This window comes from Lampris incognitus, chromosome 3, assembly GCF_029633865.1.
Source record: "Lampris incognitus isolate fLamInc1 chromosome 3, fLamInc1.hap2, whole genome shotgun sequence".
In the NCBI taxonomy this organism is placed as follows: domain Eukaryota; kingdom Metazoa; phylum Chordata; class Actinopteri; order Lampriformes; family Lampridae; genus Lampris; species Lampris incognitus.
In genome coordinates, this window is record NC_079213.1 from 81313597 (window position 1) to 81330311 (window position 16715).

The 16715-nt window shown below is 47.3% G+C and overlaps 1 protein-coding gene across 1 annotated transcript; it reads left to right on the forward strand.

Moving 5' to 3' along the window:
- Positions 1 to 160: 160 nt before the first annotated feature.
- On the forward strand, positions 161 to 16668 carry LOC130109854 (uncharacterized). Its single transcript, XM_056276827.1, has 9 exons — positions 161 to 653; positions 1560 to 1695; positions 2040 to 2123; positions 3938 to 4124; positions 6087 to 6159; positions 6719 to 6848; positions 8832 to 9042; positions 9312 to 9412; positions 16531 to 16668. The coding sequence occupies exons 2-9, from the start codon at positions 1576 to 1578 to the stop codon at positions 16666 to 16668; spliced, it is 1044 nt and encodes a 347-aa protein (XP_056132802.1). The 5' UTR covers positions 161 to 653; positions 1560 to 1575.
- Positions 16669 to 16715: the final 47 nt, after the last annotated feature.

A 16715-nucleotide genomic window follows, 5' to 3' on the forward strand; every position in this document is an offset into this window, starting at 1 on the left:
GACCCGGGGACTATAGGACCCGGGGACTATAGGACCCGGGGACTATAGGGAGGACCCCGAATCTTTGCTAGTGCTAGCTACCGGTAGCTACCGTTTACCGTTAGCATGCTGAACTGAAGTTCAAACATATATCCCGCCGTAATACCTAGAATTACCTGGAGTCACTTACCCGTTTCGTCCGGCTATGTTGTGTTTGTTTTGGAATGTTCTCTGTTCCATCTTCAAGGTATCCTTTGTAAGATCCCCTTTTTTTCGCCATTGTAGCTGGCTAGCTACGTTAGCTGCGTGCGAGAACCGAAAAGCGATGTTACCTTTATGTTGTGTAGTGTGCGCATGCGTGCCAAAATATCAATCCCAGAATTCCCTTCAAGAGCGGGATTTCGGTCATTTCACGGCGTGGGTGCACGTTAGCAAAAATTACAATCTGAACATGGACTACAAGTACGCTTTGTTTTATTTTAAAAATGACAAAAAAGTTGAAGTGGGCTCGGTAACCCAAATTCAACCCGACGATTTGGAGGGCTTAGACCCAGTGATAGAAGAATGTCCAGACCTTCAAAATGACGATGGATGGATCCAGGTCAGGTGGAAGGTGTTTGAGGGGAAAAAGAAGACAGAAAGTAGCTACGAGGCCAAAGTGTTGCTCTTCGGTAGTAAGTTGAGTTAAAATTACTTCATACTTGTTGAAAATGTTTAACGTTACCCTGACATATCAGAGTAAAAGGCCATTTCCTTCATTATTTAACGTTAGAGATAGAGTGTAATTTATTACACGTGCAATAGGCTATCCGGCTGGCAACCCCAGCCTTTAGCCTAGAAAATGTGACATTATTAGCTAGCTAGCTGGAAAACTGATACTGGGAGCTAACCGGAGCTAACGTTAGCGTATCAAGCTTGCTACCATTTAAAATGCTAACCACCGATAAATTTTAGTTAGTGCCCGCTCCGGTTAGCTCCCAGCATCAGTCTGCCAGCTTGTGCCAGCTAGTTCTAGTGCCATTCATATAGGCTTATGATAGCTACCTTGCTAGCGTCCGCTAGCTAACGTTTTTACCATGTGACCAAAATCTGTAAAGGGACAGTAAGTGATTTTAGCGACCTCTAGTGGTAAAAATGAAATTTACAGATTTGACTCAATTTAGAAAAAAAAGGCATTCCTATGCTAAATTGAGTCATGATGCTGTGCAGCTACTATTTTTGCCATTGTCCTGTGCTCAGAAGCTCTTTGTTCCTCCCTAGGATGACAGGCGGGTAGGACGGCAGCCCTTTTGAATTCATAAAAAGACTCATTTTAAAGGGGCAACAGTCAACTCTTTTTCTGTGAGGATCTATGGACATTTAAAGTTTTGGTCACATGGTACAAACGTTAGCTAGCATATAGATGGTGTTACAGTAATCCTTTGGGGTAAGGAATCATTAAAAATTAACTTGTATCAAGGGTGGAGTAGCCCTTTCAATCCATCATGGAATAAGGGTGTACCGTATCAAAATGTGGAAAAAATGAAAGGGTGTGAATACTTTACTAGCTTCCTCTCGAAATAACAATTTTCTCCGTCCAGATGACTACCCTGATTTATGCCAGAAACGAGAGGAGTTTGGCAGAAAGGGCTCCAACATTTGGGACACTTCCCGCAAGCGAATCCCCCCAAAAAATTAACTGAGGAGGAGGAGGAGATTCGGCCCAAAAAACCGAAGGTAACCTTAAAAAAGCACTTTCACCTTTTGCATGTAGACAAAGCATTATACTTCTACTCACTGTTTGTTACTGGTGTATCCACTCATGCTCTTGATTTGCCTACTTGTTACTACCCTCCAAATTAAAAGGCCATACCCTTTTTAATTATGAGTACTGCATGACTAGCGAACCCCTCTGTCATAGGTATTTCATATTATTGCATCGAACATTTGAAAAAAGTCTACATTGAGCGTATCAGGTCAATAGCACAATTGTAAACATTTTTCATTGTCCTCATAAACGCAAATGCACATCTGTCATTGCACTCTCATAATGAAAACAATCTGATTTTCCTTTCCAACAGAAGGTGTCATCGACAGCCCAGAGCCAGAAGGACAAGAAAAAAGCTTCGTCGGACATGGTCGAAAAATTGAAGGAAGAACTAATGGTATTGAATTAGACATAGACTGGAAGTAGAGAGGTTAAAGGGCCACTGCACCCTTTTTACAAGTTAATTTCTAATGATTCCTTACCCCAAAAGGATCACTAACACAAGGTAGCATGAGCTAGCTAACGATTTGGTCATATGACCAAATTCTTTAAACGTCCAAAACCCCTCACAGGAATGCGTTAGAGACTTGCTCCAATTGGATGTTTTGATCAGTATGTAACACAGAACAAATCACTGGCCATTTTCTTTTTCAAAACAGGAAGTAGAATTTTTAAATTCTACTTCTTGGTGCTTTGATGATGCTGCGCTTCACCAAAGTGTAGCCTTTAGAGGGTAAACTCTAACATCTTACATGGAGTTAGTACATTCACTGGGATTATCATCAACTTTGTGATAAAATGAAGCTTTCAGCTCAATGTTGTTCTGGGGGTGTGTTAACCAGGCACTCAAGGTTGGTAATCAAGTAGTGTAGCGCTGTGCTCTTGGATATCCTGGAAAAACGAATCAGATTGAAAAAAGTTTTTCCAGGCACTCGGCAGGAGTTATTTAAATAAAAAAGCCTAGTGGCTAGACATGTCAAACAGCGACATGTTTCGACCATGCAGATATCGACTGTACTGTAATGGAAAATATTGCAGTTCGGTACATACCGCTGGCACTACTCTGACCTAAAGACACCTTCAGTGATTTGGCCGATGAAAAACAAAAAATTGCCAGACCATTAGGAAACAATTAGAAACCATTAGGAAAACCATTAGGAACCTTTACAGAAACCATTACCCCTAGGGAAACCATTGGGAACCAAAAATGGGTGCCTCTAAGAAGGTTTCAGACACCAAATACAGGAAAGAAGGGGGTCTCAAGATATCCGGCATTTGCCCAGACACCTTAGAGCAACCATTACGGAAACTATTACCACTAGGGAAACCATTAGGAACCAAAAATGGGTGGCTCCAAGAAAGTTTCAGTACCCAAATACAGGAAAGGAGGGGGTCTCAAGATATTGGGCATTTGCCCAGACACCTTAGAATAGTGTGTTCTAAGAGAATGTGGAGCTGTTTTGGTGCTGTATTCACATAAATAAATCACTGAATGTGTCTTTAAAGACTAGAAAAGGAATCAATCTTTTTAACATAATAGAAAAAGGTGGGACTTAGGGCTCATTTATGCTTGTTCTCGAGAACCTGTCGCGAGACATTTGAGCAAGGAAGTTCCAATAGGAAGAGTTACAGTGGGCATGGCTAGCCTCTATTTAGAGTCCCTGCGAGGGGTGCATTCTCAACAGAAGCCTTTACAGAGGTCTGTAGAGGTTTCTACTGAGCACTCACCCCTCGCAAGGACTCTACATAGAGGCTAGCCATGCCCACCGTAACTCTTCCTGTTGGAACTTCCTTGCTCAAATGTCGCGCGACAGGCTCTCGAGAACAAGCATAACGGAGCCCTTAGTGCAACTTGTTACAGTGCATGATAAAGGTAAACATCCAATTTCCAGCCTTGGCCAGTAACCAATTTCTTTGGCGGAGAGGGCAAAACAGTCAAAAGCGCTACTCTATTTCACTGGAGTTGACAGTGTGCTAACATCAATCTGATCGAATGATTTGATTCTGATGTTCGGTATACTTGGTACAGGGCTTTCGGTACAGTACAGACATGTAATTGTTGTTGCTTGTGGCTAGGATCTGACCCCCCCCCCAGCTCAACTATCTCATTGACTTACAACAAGTGACCAGTAAATCCCATGGCTTTAGAGCTCTTAGCTTTCCTAGTGGTGCATTTTCGGTGTGAGCATACCATAATTTGTTGTGATGTAGTCCACTAGGCAAGAGCCTGAGGAGATGGAGGACGAGGCATTGGATGAACCAGAGGACCTGACCCACCCCCCCCTCCCCCGGACGTGGAGCCAGGCCATCATGGAAAATCGGCGACTTCGAGAGTTAAACGAAGAACTAAAAGAAGAAAACCAGAACCTGAAGGGGGAGCTACTCGATGCAGCCAGAGGTGATAATTTGATCTCAACTTTTTCCAGCTCACAAATCATTTTGATAGCCTGGCTTAGTGTAGTGACAATGAAGCATCCGTCATACATTGAACGCAAGCGTACCCCTGCCCTGGAAGGCTGTCAATTTACATTTCTACTACGGCAAGTAGTGCCTCTTGATTGTGCCTCTTGATTCTGATTGGCTGAAGGGTGTGGTGAAAAGAGGCCAACCCACTCCTTCTCCCTTATGCGTCAATTACTAATGTGTGTTATTTTATAGCAATAGGCAACAACAGTCCCGCCCCTTCCTGTTTACTCCAACGGACTCAAGCTAATTCGGAAGTCATTCATTTTCCCATAGACCTGTAACTAAATCATCATTTAAACGATTTCTAAGCCTCAAACCGAGTAAAATATATATGTGGGTTATCAGGACCACAAGCCTCATTGATATATACCAAAGGAATTTAAAAAAACAAACAGGAAAAATGAGAAAAAAACGATTTTTTCTATGTTATTTTTTTAAATTCCTTTGGTATATATCAATGAGGCTTGTGGTCCTGATAACCCACATATATATTTTTACTCGGTTTGAGGCTTAGAAATCGTTTAAATGATGATTTAGTTACAGGTCTATGGGAAAATGAATGACTTCCGAATTAGCTTGAGTCCGTTGGAGTAAACAGGAAGGGGCGGGACTGTTGTTGCCTATCGGGTTGAAAAGCATTCAATCACTCCTAGCAGTGGGTCGGTCTGTTTCAACCACACCTAGGGGGTCTAACGCCTCAAGACGATAATCAATTTTGGTGATATTTTATCCCACCACCACCCCCAAACAGTGCTCCTGTTCAAGATTCTTTTCCAGCTTCAGGCTTGAACAAGGAGCACACTTATAGGCTTGAAATATAGAAATAAACTTGAACAAGAGGTTTCATTTTTCATAGTTGGAACTTTCTACCCAGCACCCTTAGGCTTTAAACATACTTCAGATCAATACTTCGCTTCGCTCGGGTCTCACAACCACCCTATTCATTAGGTCGTCCTCAGACGAGTTCGCCAACGTATTTTCCAATCTTCTCTTTCATACATACATCTGGCCAGCTCCGCAGAGCTCTCCACCCCAGCATCCTGCGCCAAAACCTCCACGAATGTTTTTGTGGGGTGACCCTTCGATCGGTGCCCACGTGCACGTGACTGCTCCCATAGCACAAGTCTGCCAGCTGGAAGCTCCGGGTGTCGGTGACAGTGACCTGCAAATTGCATCCTCCTGGATGCAACCCTGTCACTCAACCGTGGCAGCCCACCATACAGTTGCTCGTTGGTTACGTGCTCGCTCCAGTTGATATATATTATTAATTAATAATTTATTATTATTAATGAATGAATGAATGCCATTCACTTATGTTATCACTAATGCTCCATGCCCTAGGTGTGGTTGAAATAGGTCAACCCACTGCTTGTCATGATTTAATGCTTCATTTTCACACCAGGATCCGACAGTGGGATACACTTCTTGGTTTTATATGCAGTCGTTCAGCGCAAGGGCAAGTGAGCTATACAGCATTTTGTTTGCCAGTCTGTTAAAGTGTTCACTGACTTCATTCAGCCTACAATATCAATTGTACATGCCAAGTTAAATCAATCAACACAATAAAACACCAAATTCACTCATTAAATTCCGACATAGTTGCCACAACTCCAAATGGCTGGATGTGGCTTAGCAGTCAGGCATGTGCTTGATGTGTGGTTCCTATCCCCTGCTTAAGTTTGCTATGAGCAAAGCCTAGCGACAGTTCTGCTGCTGAAGCGTGAGCCCAGTCTTGCTGAAATCCATGCCTGTAAAGGGGCCATGATCACACTACGACTGCATTGCTAAAACCATGGCCCATTCAAACCCTCCACACTTCAACCTGTTCAACACCGCTTTTATGCAAGGTGTCTGCTTGATTTCTTGTTAAAATTATTCTTCTTTCTCTTAACAGAGCTTCCAAAGGCTGTGAGGCATCTGAAAAAGATGCTGGAACGGGTTCAAGCTAGCCAGCAAGAGCACCCAAGGTATGGATTGTGAGGCAACATGCTCAATCGTTTGTTGTGAAGTAGCGTTGGAGACTTTTTACCAGTGGCATGTAATGCGTGGGAGGATCAAGTTATTCTCACCAATTCCTTTCTCTCCCATCATGCGCCCAATTGACCAGAGGAGGTGCTATAGTGACCAGGGTACTACATGTTTTTGTGAGGGGTTCCTGTTAGTAGGAAACCCCTGGGGACACGGGGAGAACATGCAAACTCCACACAGAAAGGCCCAAAAACCATCCTATTCCGTGTCCACATATTTGGGAGTTTTGCACATAAGAGATTGGCTGAAACTGGCTTCACCTTACGGCCCGGACAATGGACACCGTAGAGTCACTAGCCATCCCCATTTCTGAACCCCCCCCCCCCCCACTGGAGACACATCGTCCTCTGCAGGACTCGAACCCAGGGCCTTCTAGCTGTGGGGCGACAGAACTACGACTGTACCAGAATTTTTAGAAAATAATTTGTTTCAAGACTGGCAGTCTTCCACTTTTCCCACTTCTTTTTGACTGGTTTCCACTTGTTTTAATCTATCTAGCACCACAGCTGCAGCAGTGATGTCATCACCAACATCTGCACGTGCTGCAATGTCATCTCCAACATCTCCAGCTGCAAAACCAGTGAGGTGTCCATCTGCTGAAGAGTCATCTAATGAGTCTAACAACATGGCAAGTATTGCACTTTTAAAGCACATTCACCTGGATTACCTTTGTGTCCGTCAGTCCGATTGTTTGTCCGTTTGTCTGTCATCACGATGTGAGGGCCTAAACGTGCACGGATTTGATTGATTAAATTTTGCACGTGCGTCTGGCCTGGAGATACACCCAGACCTAGAGCTGCGCGATGTTTCGGTTTAACCGAACAGAACGATTTCCTGGTGAAAACGGTTATTTAAATGTTCACATCGTACATTCGATTTCCACAAACGCGTTATTTTTGGTATATATAAGCCACCGTAGTTTCCGCTGCCTTTCATCTTCCACACACGAGCGCGAGTCTTGAAAACAATAACAATGCCGGCTCGCGACGCTACTGGACTACCGTTACAAACTTCCATTCTCGGCAGAAAGAACTGGTACAGTACTTCACTTTACCGGGCAAATGCGACAATGACGAGTCCCGATCCGCGTTTACCAATACCAGGATTCACGTTGTTGCACATAGGCTAAATGCGCACATCCCATGAACTACAACTCAACTGTATTACCTGTCTTGCTTGCATGATGTCTGTACCGTTGGCCCGAGGCAGGGGAACACTGTGCAGGTAGGCCATTTGTCTGTATGTGACTTGTGTCTGTATCTGTGTGTACTCCAAGTTGTGAATATCTACGGTAGATAAACAGTAGATATGGACTACCGGTAGATAGTATTTTGCGTTCTAGTAGTGCGTTACGCGCATGCGGTATGCTTTGGGGTTGAATGCGATGAGAATGCATCCATAGTGTATGTGCGTGCTGGAGCGCAGAGGTCTGGGCCCGGGGTGTGTGTGGGCCAAACATACTTCACGACACGAGCTGCAATGCAGCTCTTGCAATGGGATTATCAGTTATTTCTGTGAGCCCATGCAGTCGGTGTCCAAAAAATCAACGCTTGCTGTCTGACTTAGTAATGAAGAGATTTCTGGTGTGTGTGTGTGTGTGCTTGATCCCTCTATTCTACTTTTCTACTGTAGGCTATATGTGTGAGTGACCCATCATTTACAGTTAGGCTAATATTTCAAGACACATTTAGTTAACTATGGAAATAGTACGATTAATCACAATTAAATATTTTAATCATTTGCATCACTAAATATAATGTGATTATCACTTTGAATTAAAAAAAAAAGTTAATTTAAAAAAGACATTCAAAATATATATATTTTGTCATTTTTTTTAAATTATTATTTACAAAACAATCGTAATCGTAATCGAAAAATCGGCTTTGAGAGAAAAAAATCGGGATTTTCTTTTTAGGCAAAATCGAACAGCCCTACCCAGACCATTTTAAAATTTTGTCCGTAGCCCAAACAGGCGTGGCTGAGCGGCACGTTGAATGCCGCGCTATGGCTTGGGCAGGTGCAAAGGTTTTTTGTAGGCAAATGAAATTTGGGATGCAGGTTGAGGGCATGAAGACACACCAAAACTGACTAGCAGAATTAGCCCTAGTCCAACAGGAAGTCCGCCATTTTGCTCGTAATGTGGCGTTTGTGTCTGTACCACGATATGAGGGCCTAAATGTGCACGGATTTGGACAAAATTTAGCATGGACATCCGGCATAGAGATACGCCCAGACCATTTTTGATTTTCGGTCGTAGCCCCTCGTTGCTATACATGGTTTTTGTTCTGGCTCAGTGGCCAAGTGATTAGAATGTCTGCCCTGAGATCGGGAGGACGCTGGTTCGAATCCCACCATCGGCTGTGGCTGCGTCATAGTACTAAAGACTGTAAAAATGGTACCCAGTGCCGCCCTGCTTGGCATTCAGCATGAAGGGTTGGATTGGGGAAATTTCCCTGTGATGTACTGTCGTTATGTCCAGGGGGTGTACTTGTACATCAAGCTTCCAGTTTGATCGAGCCTTTGAGCCGAAAGGCTCGAACGCCCCGCTCCTGTTCTCAAAGCTTCTTCTAAGTAGATTTGTTGTGCTAATTGTTTCTATTATGTTTTACAGGTCTGTCTTGTGCCAGGTTCCGATGTTTATGTCTCAAAAGTCAAGCTGAGCGCACTACGCTCAACGACACATGCGTCTTACATTGGGGACCTGGCCGTTGTAGTCTTTGGCAGGGATGCCCTGTCCAGCTTGACAGGCAGACAGTCTGCGGCGCACAAGGAGCTAGAATGCAAGCCGTCATTGGATAGGGGAAAACTCGAAGCCTTAATTGGTGAGTTTTTTAATATTGTGGTCACTTCTCGCATACCAAGAGTCATTCACCCATTTCGGCATGTGCAACACACTACCACCAGTTGGTTGAAACTCACTTATGGGGGGTTATTGGCTCCACGCAAATGATTGGTCTGCTATAGTTTGTCTGTGATTGGCTGTTCATGTATAGAAGCAATCTTTAAAGGGTATAACATGCATTCCTATTTATTATTATAATATCTTTCATAAGGCTACCTTTACAACTTGTGGTAATTGTGTCCATTGCAGGGCATGCCCGGATCAAATTTCCGTCTGTTTCCGTGTCTGAGGTGAGGCGTATCATCCGTCAGAAGTGTAACAACTTGGCCTATACGTCCAAAAAGTATAAGGTGATTCATTGATCATCCTTTTTTTTTAAGATTTATTTTTGGGCACCAGAGCGTGCTGCGCTAACCACTGCGCTACGTAGCCGCACATTTATCCATTTTGATTAAGAAAAAAAAAAAAATTAGTGTGCAGCTGTCTATTTGTGAACATTCTGTTACCTTGCTGCAAGAAATGTTTACTTGTTTATTCAACTTGTTTACCCAATAAAACAGTTAAAAACAAAGAGAATAATTAGCCAATTTTATAAGATTTGGTTGAATAATCCATAATGGTTGGTATATGAAAAACTGTGTGTGTGTGTGTGTGTGTGTGTGTGTGTGTGTGTGAGGGAAGGGGTAGAATGGTGCCATCTAGTGGATCATTAATTCAATTCTATTGTCTAGTGTTCAGCTGATGAAAGGTTACAGCACTTCCCTTACCAAAAATGAGTATACTTACAGTATATTTTTAAGTATACTTTAAGTTAAGTCCAAGTATACTTGTAGACTTATATTTATAGTATACTTGTAGTATACTTGCTAAAATACTAAATTCGGACCACTTGAAGTATACTATGAGTATACTCTGAGTAAGTATACTATGAGTTACTCAGAGTATACTCGTAGTATACTTCAAGTGGTCCGAATTTAGTATTTTAGCAAGTATACTACAAGTATACTATAAATATAAGTCTACACGTATACTTGGACTTAACTTAAAGTATACTTAAAAAATATACTGTAAGTATACTCATTTTTGGTAAGGGTAAACATCTCCTCCTTGAAACTTTTGAACTGTCAACAACGGAGAGAGCACGTCGCCTCTTCGCAATTCAGGGCTTGGGAGATGGCAAACCATCGGAGCTAATGAGCAGGATGTTAAACCTACTGGGTCAAGAAAAGCCATGTTTCCTGTTTATGGAGCTGTTTCTGCGCAACATGCCGCCCCACGTCCAGACTGCGCTCGCTAACTCCACCATCACTGATCCCCGTGAGCTGGCAAAGGAGGCTGACCGATTCTTCGTCGCTACACAACGTTCCTCCCATGCCGGGGTGCTGGCTCCTACCTTCACTGGCCCCCCGCCGACATCGCGGGCGTGGCCCGACGGTGGCGCCACAGCATCAGACCGCTACAAGCCCTCTGGACTCTGTATGTACCACGCTCGATTTGGTGCGAAAGCTAAACGGTGCCGTTCCCCCTGCAACTACAGGCCGACGGGAAACGAGAGGGCCAACACTCAGTAGTGGCCATGAGTGTTGGCGATACGAGCAGGCTACTCTTCATCCTCGACACCATCTCCGGTCGGCGATTTCTTTGTGACACGGGCGCACAGAGAAGCGTGCTCCCTGCTACTGACGTCGACATCATGGGCGGGGAGCGGGGCCCCCAGTTGGCGACGGCTGACGGCAGCCCTATCCACACCTACGGCGTGCGGTCTGTAGAACTGTGTTTTGGTGGACAACGTTTCACGTGGGAGTTCGTCATGGCCAATGTAACGCTTCCCCTCCTCGGAGCTGATTTTTTGTGCGCTTACGGTTTGCTATTGGACATTCAGAACAGCCGTCTGGTCGATGCCTTAACCTTCTCCTCCTTCGCATGTACGCGGAGGGAAGCGGCCTATGCAGGTCTAGCCAACTCTCTCTCAGAGGCAGACAAGTTCAACCGCCTCCTCGCTGAGTTCCCTGACCTCACCCAGCCTACCTTCTCTGCACCCACCGCTAAGCATGGGGTGGAGCATCACATTGCTACGAAGGGGCCCCCGGTCTACGCCAGAGCCAGGCGTCTCGACCCCGCCAAACTCGCCATTGCCAAGTCTGAGTTCGAGCACCTGGAACGCATGGGGATCATCCGCCGCTCTGACAGCCCGTGGGCGTCCCCACTCCACATCGTCGCTAAGCCTGATGGAGGTTGGCCCCCATGCGGGGACTACCGCCGACTAAATGACGCCACCACGCCCGACCGCTATCCTGTCCCGCATATCCAGGACTTTTCTGCAAACCTGTCTGGCAAATGCGTCTTCTCAAAAGTCGACCTGGTCCGTGGTTATCATCAAGTTCCCGTGCACCCCTCAGACATCCCCAAGACAGCGGTGACTATCCCATTCGGCCTATTTGAATTCCTACGAATGCCATTTGGACTCAAAAACGCGGCCCAGTCCTTTCAGCGGCTGATGGATTCAGTGCTCCGTGGCCTTCCTTTCATCTTCGTCTATTTGGACGACATACTCATCGCCAGCGCCTCCGAGGAAGAACACCTGTCCCATCTTCATGCCCTCTTCACACGCCTCAGCCAGCATGGGCTGATCGTCAACCCGGCGAAGTGCCGGTTCGGGCTGACAGCCATTGAATTCCTCGGGCACCGCATCACTGGGGACGGGGCAGTCCCCCTGCCCTCAAAGGTGGAAGCGGTGGCGGCCTTTCCGTGCCCCCAAACAGCTCGTGCGCTCAGGGAGTTCATCGGGATGGTGACATTCTACCACCGCTTCATTCCCCGAGCCGCCTTTATCATCCGGCCACTGTACGAGGCGCTGAAAGGCATGTCCCCCAACCAGGCCGTCGACTGGACAGCAGAGCGGGACCGTGCGTTCACCGAGACTAAAGCTGCACTCTCCCAGGCTACCCTGCTAGCGCATCCTTCACCTACAGCGCCTATTTCCATAACCACGGATGCATCGGACTATGCTGTTGGTGCGGTTCACGAACAGTGGGTGGGGGGGGCTTGGCAGCCTTTGGCCTTTTTCAGTCGCCAGCTTACACCCCGAGAGCGCAAGTATAGTACTTTTGACAGGGAACTCCTCGGTCTCTGGCTCGCCGTCCGGCATTTCCGTTTCCTGCTAGAGGGCCGCGAGTTTACTGCGTACGTGGACCACAAGCCCCTCACGTTTGCCATGTCCAAGACGGCCGAGCCATGGTCCGCTCGCCAGCAGCGACAACTCTCCTACATTTCGGAATTCACTACCGACATCCAGCACGTCGCTGGTAAGTCTAACCAGGTAGCTGACTGCCTCTCTAGGGCAGTGATTGGAGCGGTCCACCTAGGCCTGGACTATGCACAGATGGCTGCTGACCAGGCCACGGACCCGAGCATCCTCCGTCTCCGGGCCTCCGACACGGGGCTCCGCCTGCAGGACGTTCCTTTCAGCGACACAGGTGTCACCCTCCTGTGTGACGTCTCCACAGGACAGCCCAGGCCCATCATCCCGCACAGCTGGAGACGCCCCGTATTTGAAGCTGTGCACGGCCTCTCTCATCCAGGCGGTAAGCCATCCGTGCGCCTGACCTCTGCTAAGTTTGTGTGGGAGGGACTTAAGAGAGACGTGAAAGCGTGGGCCGACTCGTGTGTTGCCTGTCAGCGGGCTAAGATACACCGCCACATTAAGGCGCCCCTGGAACGCTTCGCAGTGCCGGAGAGACGATTTGACCATGTCCACGTCGACCTGGTTGGTCCCCTACCCCCCTCCCATGGGTTCACCTACCTCTTCACTGTGGTGGACAGGACTACGCGCTGGCCTGAAGCTGTTCCCCTGGCATCCACGACGTCTGCTGATGTGGCCCGGGCTTTTATTGGGTCGTGGGTCTCACGTTTCGGTACGCCTTCCGACCTTTCATCTGACCGCGGGCCACAGTTTACCTCAGAGCTATGGAATGCTGTGGGTGAGGCTCTGGGCGTCAAGCTTCATCGCACTACCGCCTACCACCCTCAGGCGAACGGCCTATGTGAGCGCTTCCACCGGTCCATGAAGGCTGCGCTTCGGGCTACTCTCAAGGACTGCAACTGGGTCGACAAACTCCCATGGGTCATGCTGGGCCTGCGGACCGCCCCGAAGGAAGACCTACAAGCCTCCTCTGCGGAGCTGGTGTACGGCACGCCGCTGCGAGTCCCAGGCGATTTCATGCCCAATGCAATGCGTCCCTGGTCAGCTGTGGACCAACGAGCCTCCTTGCTGGACGGGGTCAGAGCTTTCACACCCGTCCCTACCGCCCAACACGGCGCTCCGGTGTCCCAGGTGCCCCCAGGTCTGCAGTCAGCGGACTACGTGTTCATCCGTCACGACGCACACCGCCCCCCTCTGCAACCCCCTTATGACGGCCCCTTCCGCGTCCTGGAACAGGGAACTAAGCACCTGGTGGTGGATTTTGGGGGCACGGCCGAGCATGTTTCAGTGGACCGAGTTAAACCCGCACACCTGGACTTGACGCAGCCGTTGGAGTTAGCCCAACCTCCTCGTCGCGGTCGTCCCCCGGCTCCGCCTCCTCCCCCCGTGGAGGCCCGAGCTGCCTCTTCTGCTCCTCAGGCCGACCTCCACAGGCCCGCGTCAATGCCTCCCAGAGACACTCCGGCCCCTGTTATCCGGAGCCGCCGCGGCCGGCCTGTCGTCCCCCCGCGCCTGCCTGACTTCGATTACTAGGGCGAATTCTGGGGGGGCTCATGTGGTGGACACGTATTGGGGACAGAATTCAACCCAGGAGCTAAGGGTTAAGTCATGGTTGCCCTGGCAGGTTAACGCAGGGTTAAGTTATGGTTGTCCAGCCAGTTTTCTGGTTATTCTTGCCACCTCCGCTCAGTCGAGCTGTGGTTTGGTTGTCTCTCTGATTTACCGTGGATTAAAGAAAGTTGCCTACACGGCTAAAGTGTGAACCTACGGTCTTCTCCGTTCCTTCGGCTCTACAGTCCTCTACATTTGTACTCACATTTGTCAGTCCTTGGCATGCCACCTGCTTCTTCGTCCCTTGAATAATTGCATCTGTGGTTTGATGATTTAGTTCGAGGAGTCGGCCATTGGTCTCCTTAGCCAGTGCGGCTCGGATGTAACATTAAAACATCCTTAAAAAGGATGGTAATGCATGAAGACCCTAATCACACGCATGTTTAGGGAAACATGGTGACAACGGATACATGCACTTACACAGATGTGAACATTTTGTACGATGGAAAGTTCATGCAAAAAGTGACATTGATAATGATGTCTTAAGTCATAAGCCATTATATATTCTGCATTCATTTTCATTCATCATTTCGTAACAACGGGGAAAAATGGTTTAAATCCGTTTTAGAGCTTACTTCGCCAAATAGCCACTAGTCAGGTCTCAAGACCTGGAATTCGCGGTGACGCAAGGTGAAATTTAACTTCTGAGAAGTGGCTCTAATGACTGCCACAATCAATCAATTAATCAATCAAGTTACATTTTTATAGCGCTTTACAAGCTGCACGTGACTTGGTTCTCCTTTCCAAACGCTTTCACCTACAACGACCTGAATAGTTGAGTAATCAGTGATGATCATGTTTGATCCGTGCAGCCTTGGCTGAGCATCCTTCAGTGATCGGTGTATTCACTGCTGTGGTACTTACCTCTGAAGGGAGCCATCTCGTGGGCTAATCTTTGTTGCTCTCCGTACCTGTCACTGTCCTCATTTGTCATAGCTATCCTTCTTTTTTGGATGAAGACCACTGCATTGAGCTGTGTAAAATCTGGACTTGGCTCTTGGGGTTTTTCTCCCTCCCTCTTGGCCCAAGCCTCACGGGACTGGCTGTCTTGTGGTCGCAAAGGTTTTAGGAGCAGCTGTTAAGACGGGTTATTCTGGATAATGTACTCTGTGTACCTCCCTCTGTTAATCGGGGCCGAGCCCAACATGCCGGCACAGACAGACTCAAGGCAGGGTTTCAGTCAAATAAGTTCTTTAACGCCAGACCAGGAGCCGGTAGAGCGAGGAGCAGACATGGGCTACTGGGTCCAGGGCAAAAGCGCACACGGGAGGGCGACCTCGACCAAACCGGGAAGCAGGAAGACAAGTGGGGCTCCACGGAGACAGACCAACGACCGGAGCCAGAGGCTGGACAGAGCAGACGGGACTGCAGGACCACGGAAAGCAGAGTTACACAGAATCAATAGACTAAGCGGACTCTACGATCTGGCAAGGTGGGCGTGGCAAAGTGGGTGTGGCAAGGCTGGGTGTATAAATAGGGTGGATTGCAGTAGATGAGATGCAGGTGGTGGACCTCTGCTCTGCCTACCGCACACCTGCCTCCAATCCTGAAGCACACGTACACACACAAACAGGAGAGAGAAACTAGGGCCGGGGAAGTGGCCAAGATAAGGGAGACTGTGCATAACTGTTGTCCACTGACTTCCGGTTTCTACTGCAGCGGTCATACCAGTTTCCTTTGTTGGCGTGTGCTGTTGACAATGTATGAGAAGCCGTGTAGGACAGAAACATTGGAGTATTTGTACACACGCACTGGAATCTGCTTGCCCACACCACTGAAACTCTTACACACATACATTCTCCACTAGTGCTTTACCTCTGAAACAAGCAGTCACATACACTTACCATGTCTCACACAACTCAAAATATAATTTCCAGTGTTTTGTTCTGAATTTGTCAATGGGGGAGAGACGATTTTTGGGGGGTGAGTGAAAATGTTCAGTGTGTGAGACGAACCATTTTCAGTGATACCGGAAGCTTATTCATTGTCACCGGAAGTTAAATATCCCGCCCTTTTTCGTACAACTCAACATGTCATCGGTAGACCGCAGCAGTATGGAAGAGGCTGTGAATATATTAAGAACCCTTCTGGCATCTCCAGATATGGCGTCGTGTATGTCAAATGCTAGCACAGTGAATACGCCGGTGACTTCTATAAATGCCGAGGTCAGAAGTTTATTCAGGACTTTCGGAACCCCACCGCCGATGCCAGCAGGAGCTAGCGGCAGCACACCGCAGCCGATACCAGGACGAGCCAGCACCCCACAATTTCAGGCTAAACGCTTTGGCTCTTGGTCTAACAAAGGGAAAAAGGTAAGTAAATCTGGGCCTACGTCAAACTGAATGAAACACTCTAGCTAGCTATTGACCTCATGTACATGGCTACATCTCTAGCTAGTTAAATTAGTATTAATCGATGTTCTTACAATATAAACGTTACGTTCCTTTTTGCTATGGACAAGGAGACATTGCTACCTTGCGTTAGATGTAACTAGACACGTTCTTCCAGCTTTCCACCACCATAGTCATTCTTATCCTTATAGGAAATGATGCAAGGTGATGAATGATAAAAGGCGGCATGGAGCACACCTATCAGAAAGTGCCATTTATGTATTTTATTTAACATGGATGTAAACGTGTACGTTTTGGTGACCAGAGCAAGACCGACGCCATTTCAACAAAGGACGTTCATGAAGGAGGTCCTCCTGCTCCCTTGCCCCAGAGAACATTCTGTAGTTCGCCAGAACTAGAAGAGGAAACTGCATGTGAGGGGGGTTATTCTGAACGCTTTTGAGTTTGATAAGACATGGACGCGTTCCACCTTATTGATGAAGCTCCGTG

Excerpts from the sequence above, each read along its gene's own strand:
- LOC130109854 (XM_056276827.1), top strand. The coding sequence starts at position 1,576 with ATGCCAGAAACGAGAGGAGTTTGGCAGAAAGGGCTCCAACATTTGGGA. Across the intron at positions 1,696-2,039 it reads TTCGGCCCAAAAAACCGAAG|AAGGTGTCATCGACAGCCCA; the intron begins GTAACCTTAAAA and ends CCTTTCCAACAG. Across the intron at positions 6,160-6,718 it reads AGCCAGCAAGAGCACCCAAG|CACCACAGCTGCAGCAGTGA; the intron begins GTATGGATTGTG and ends TAATCTATCTAG.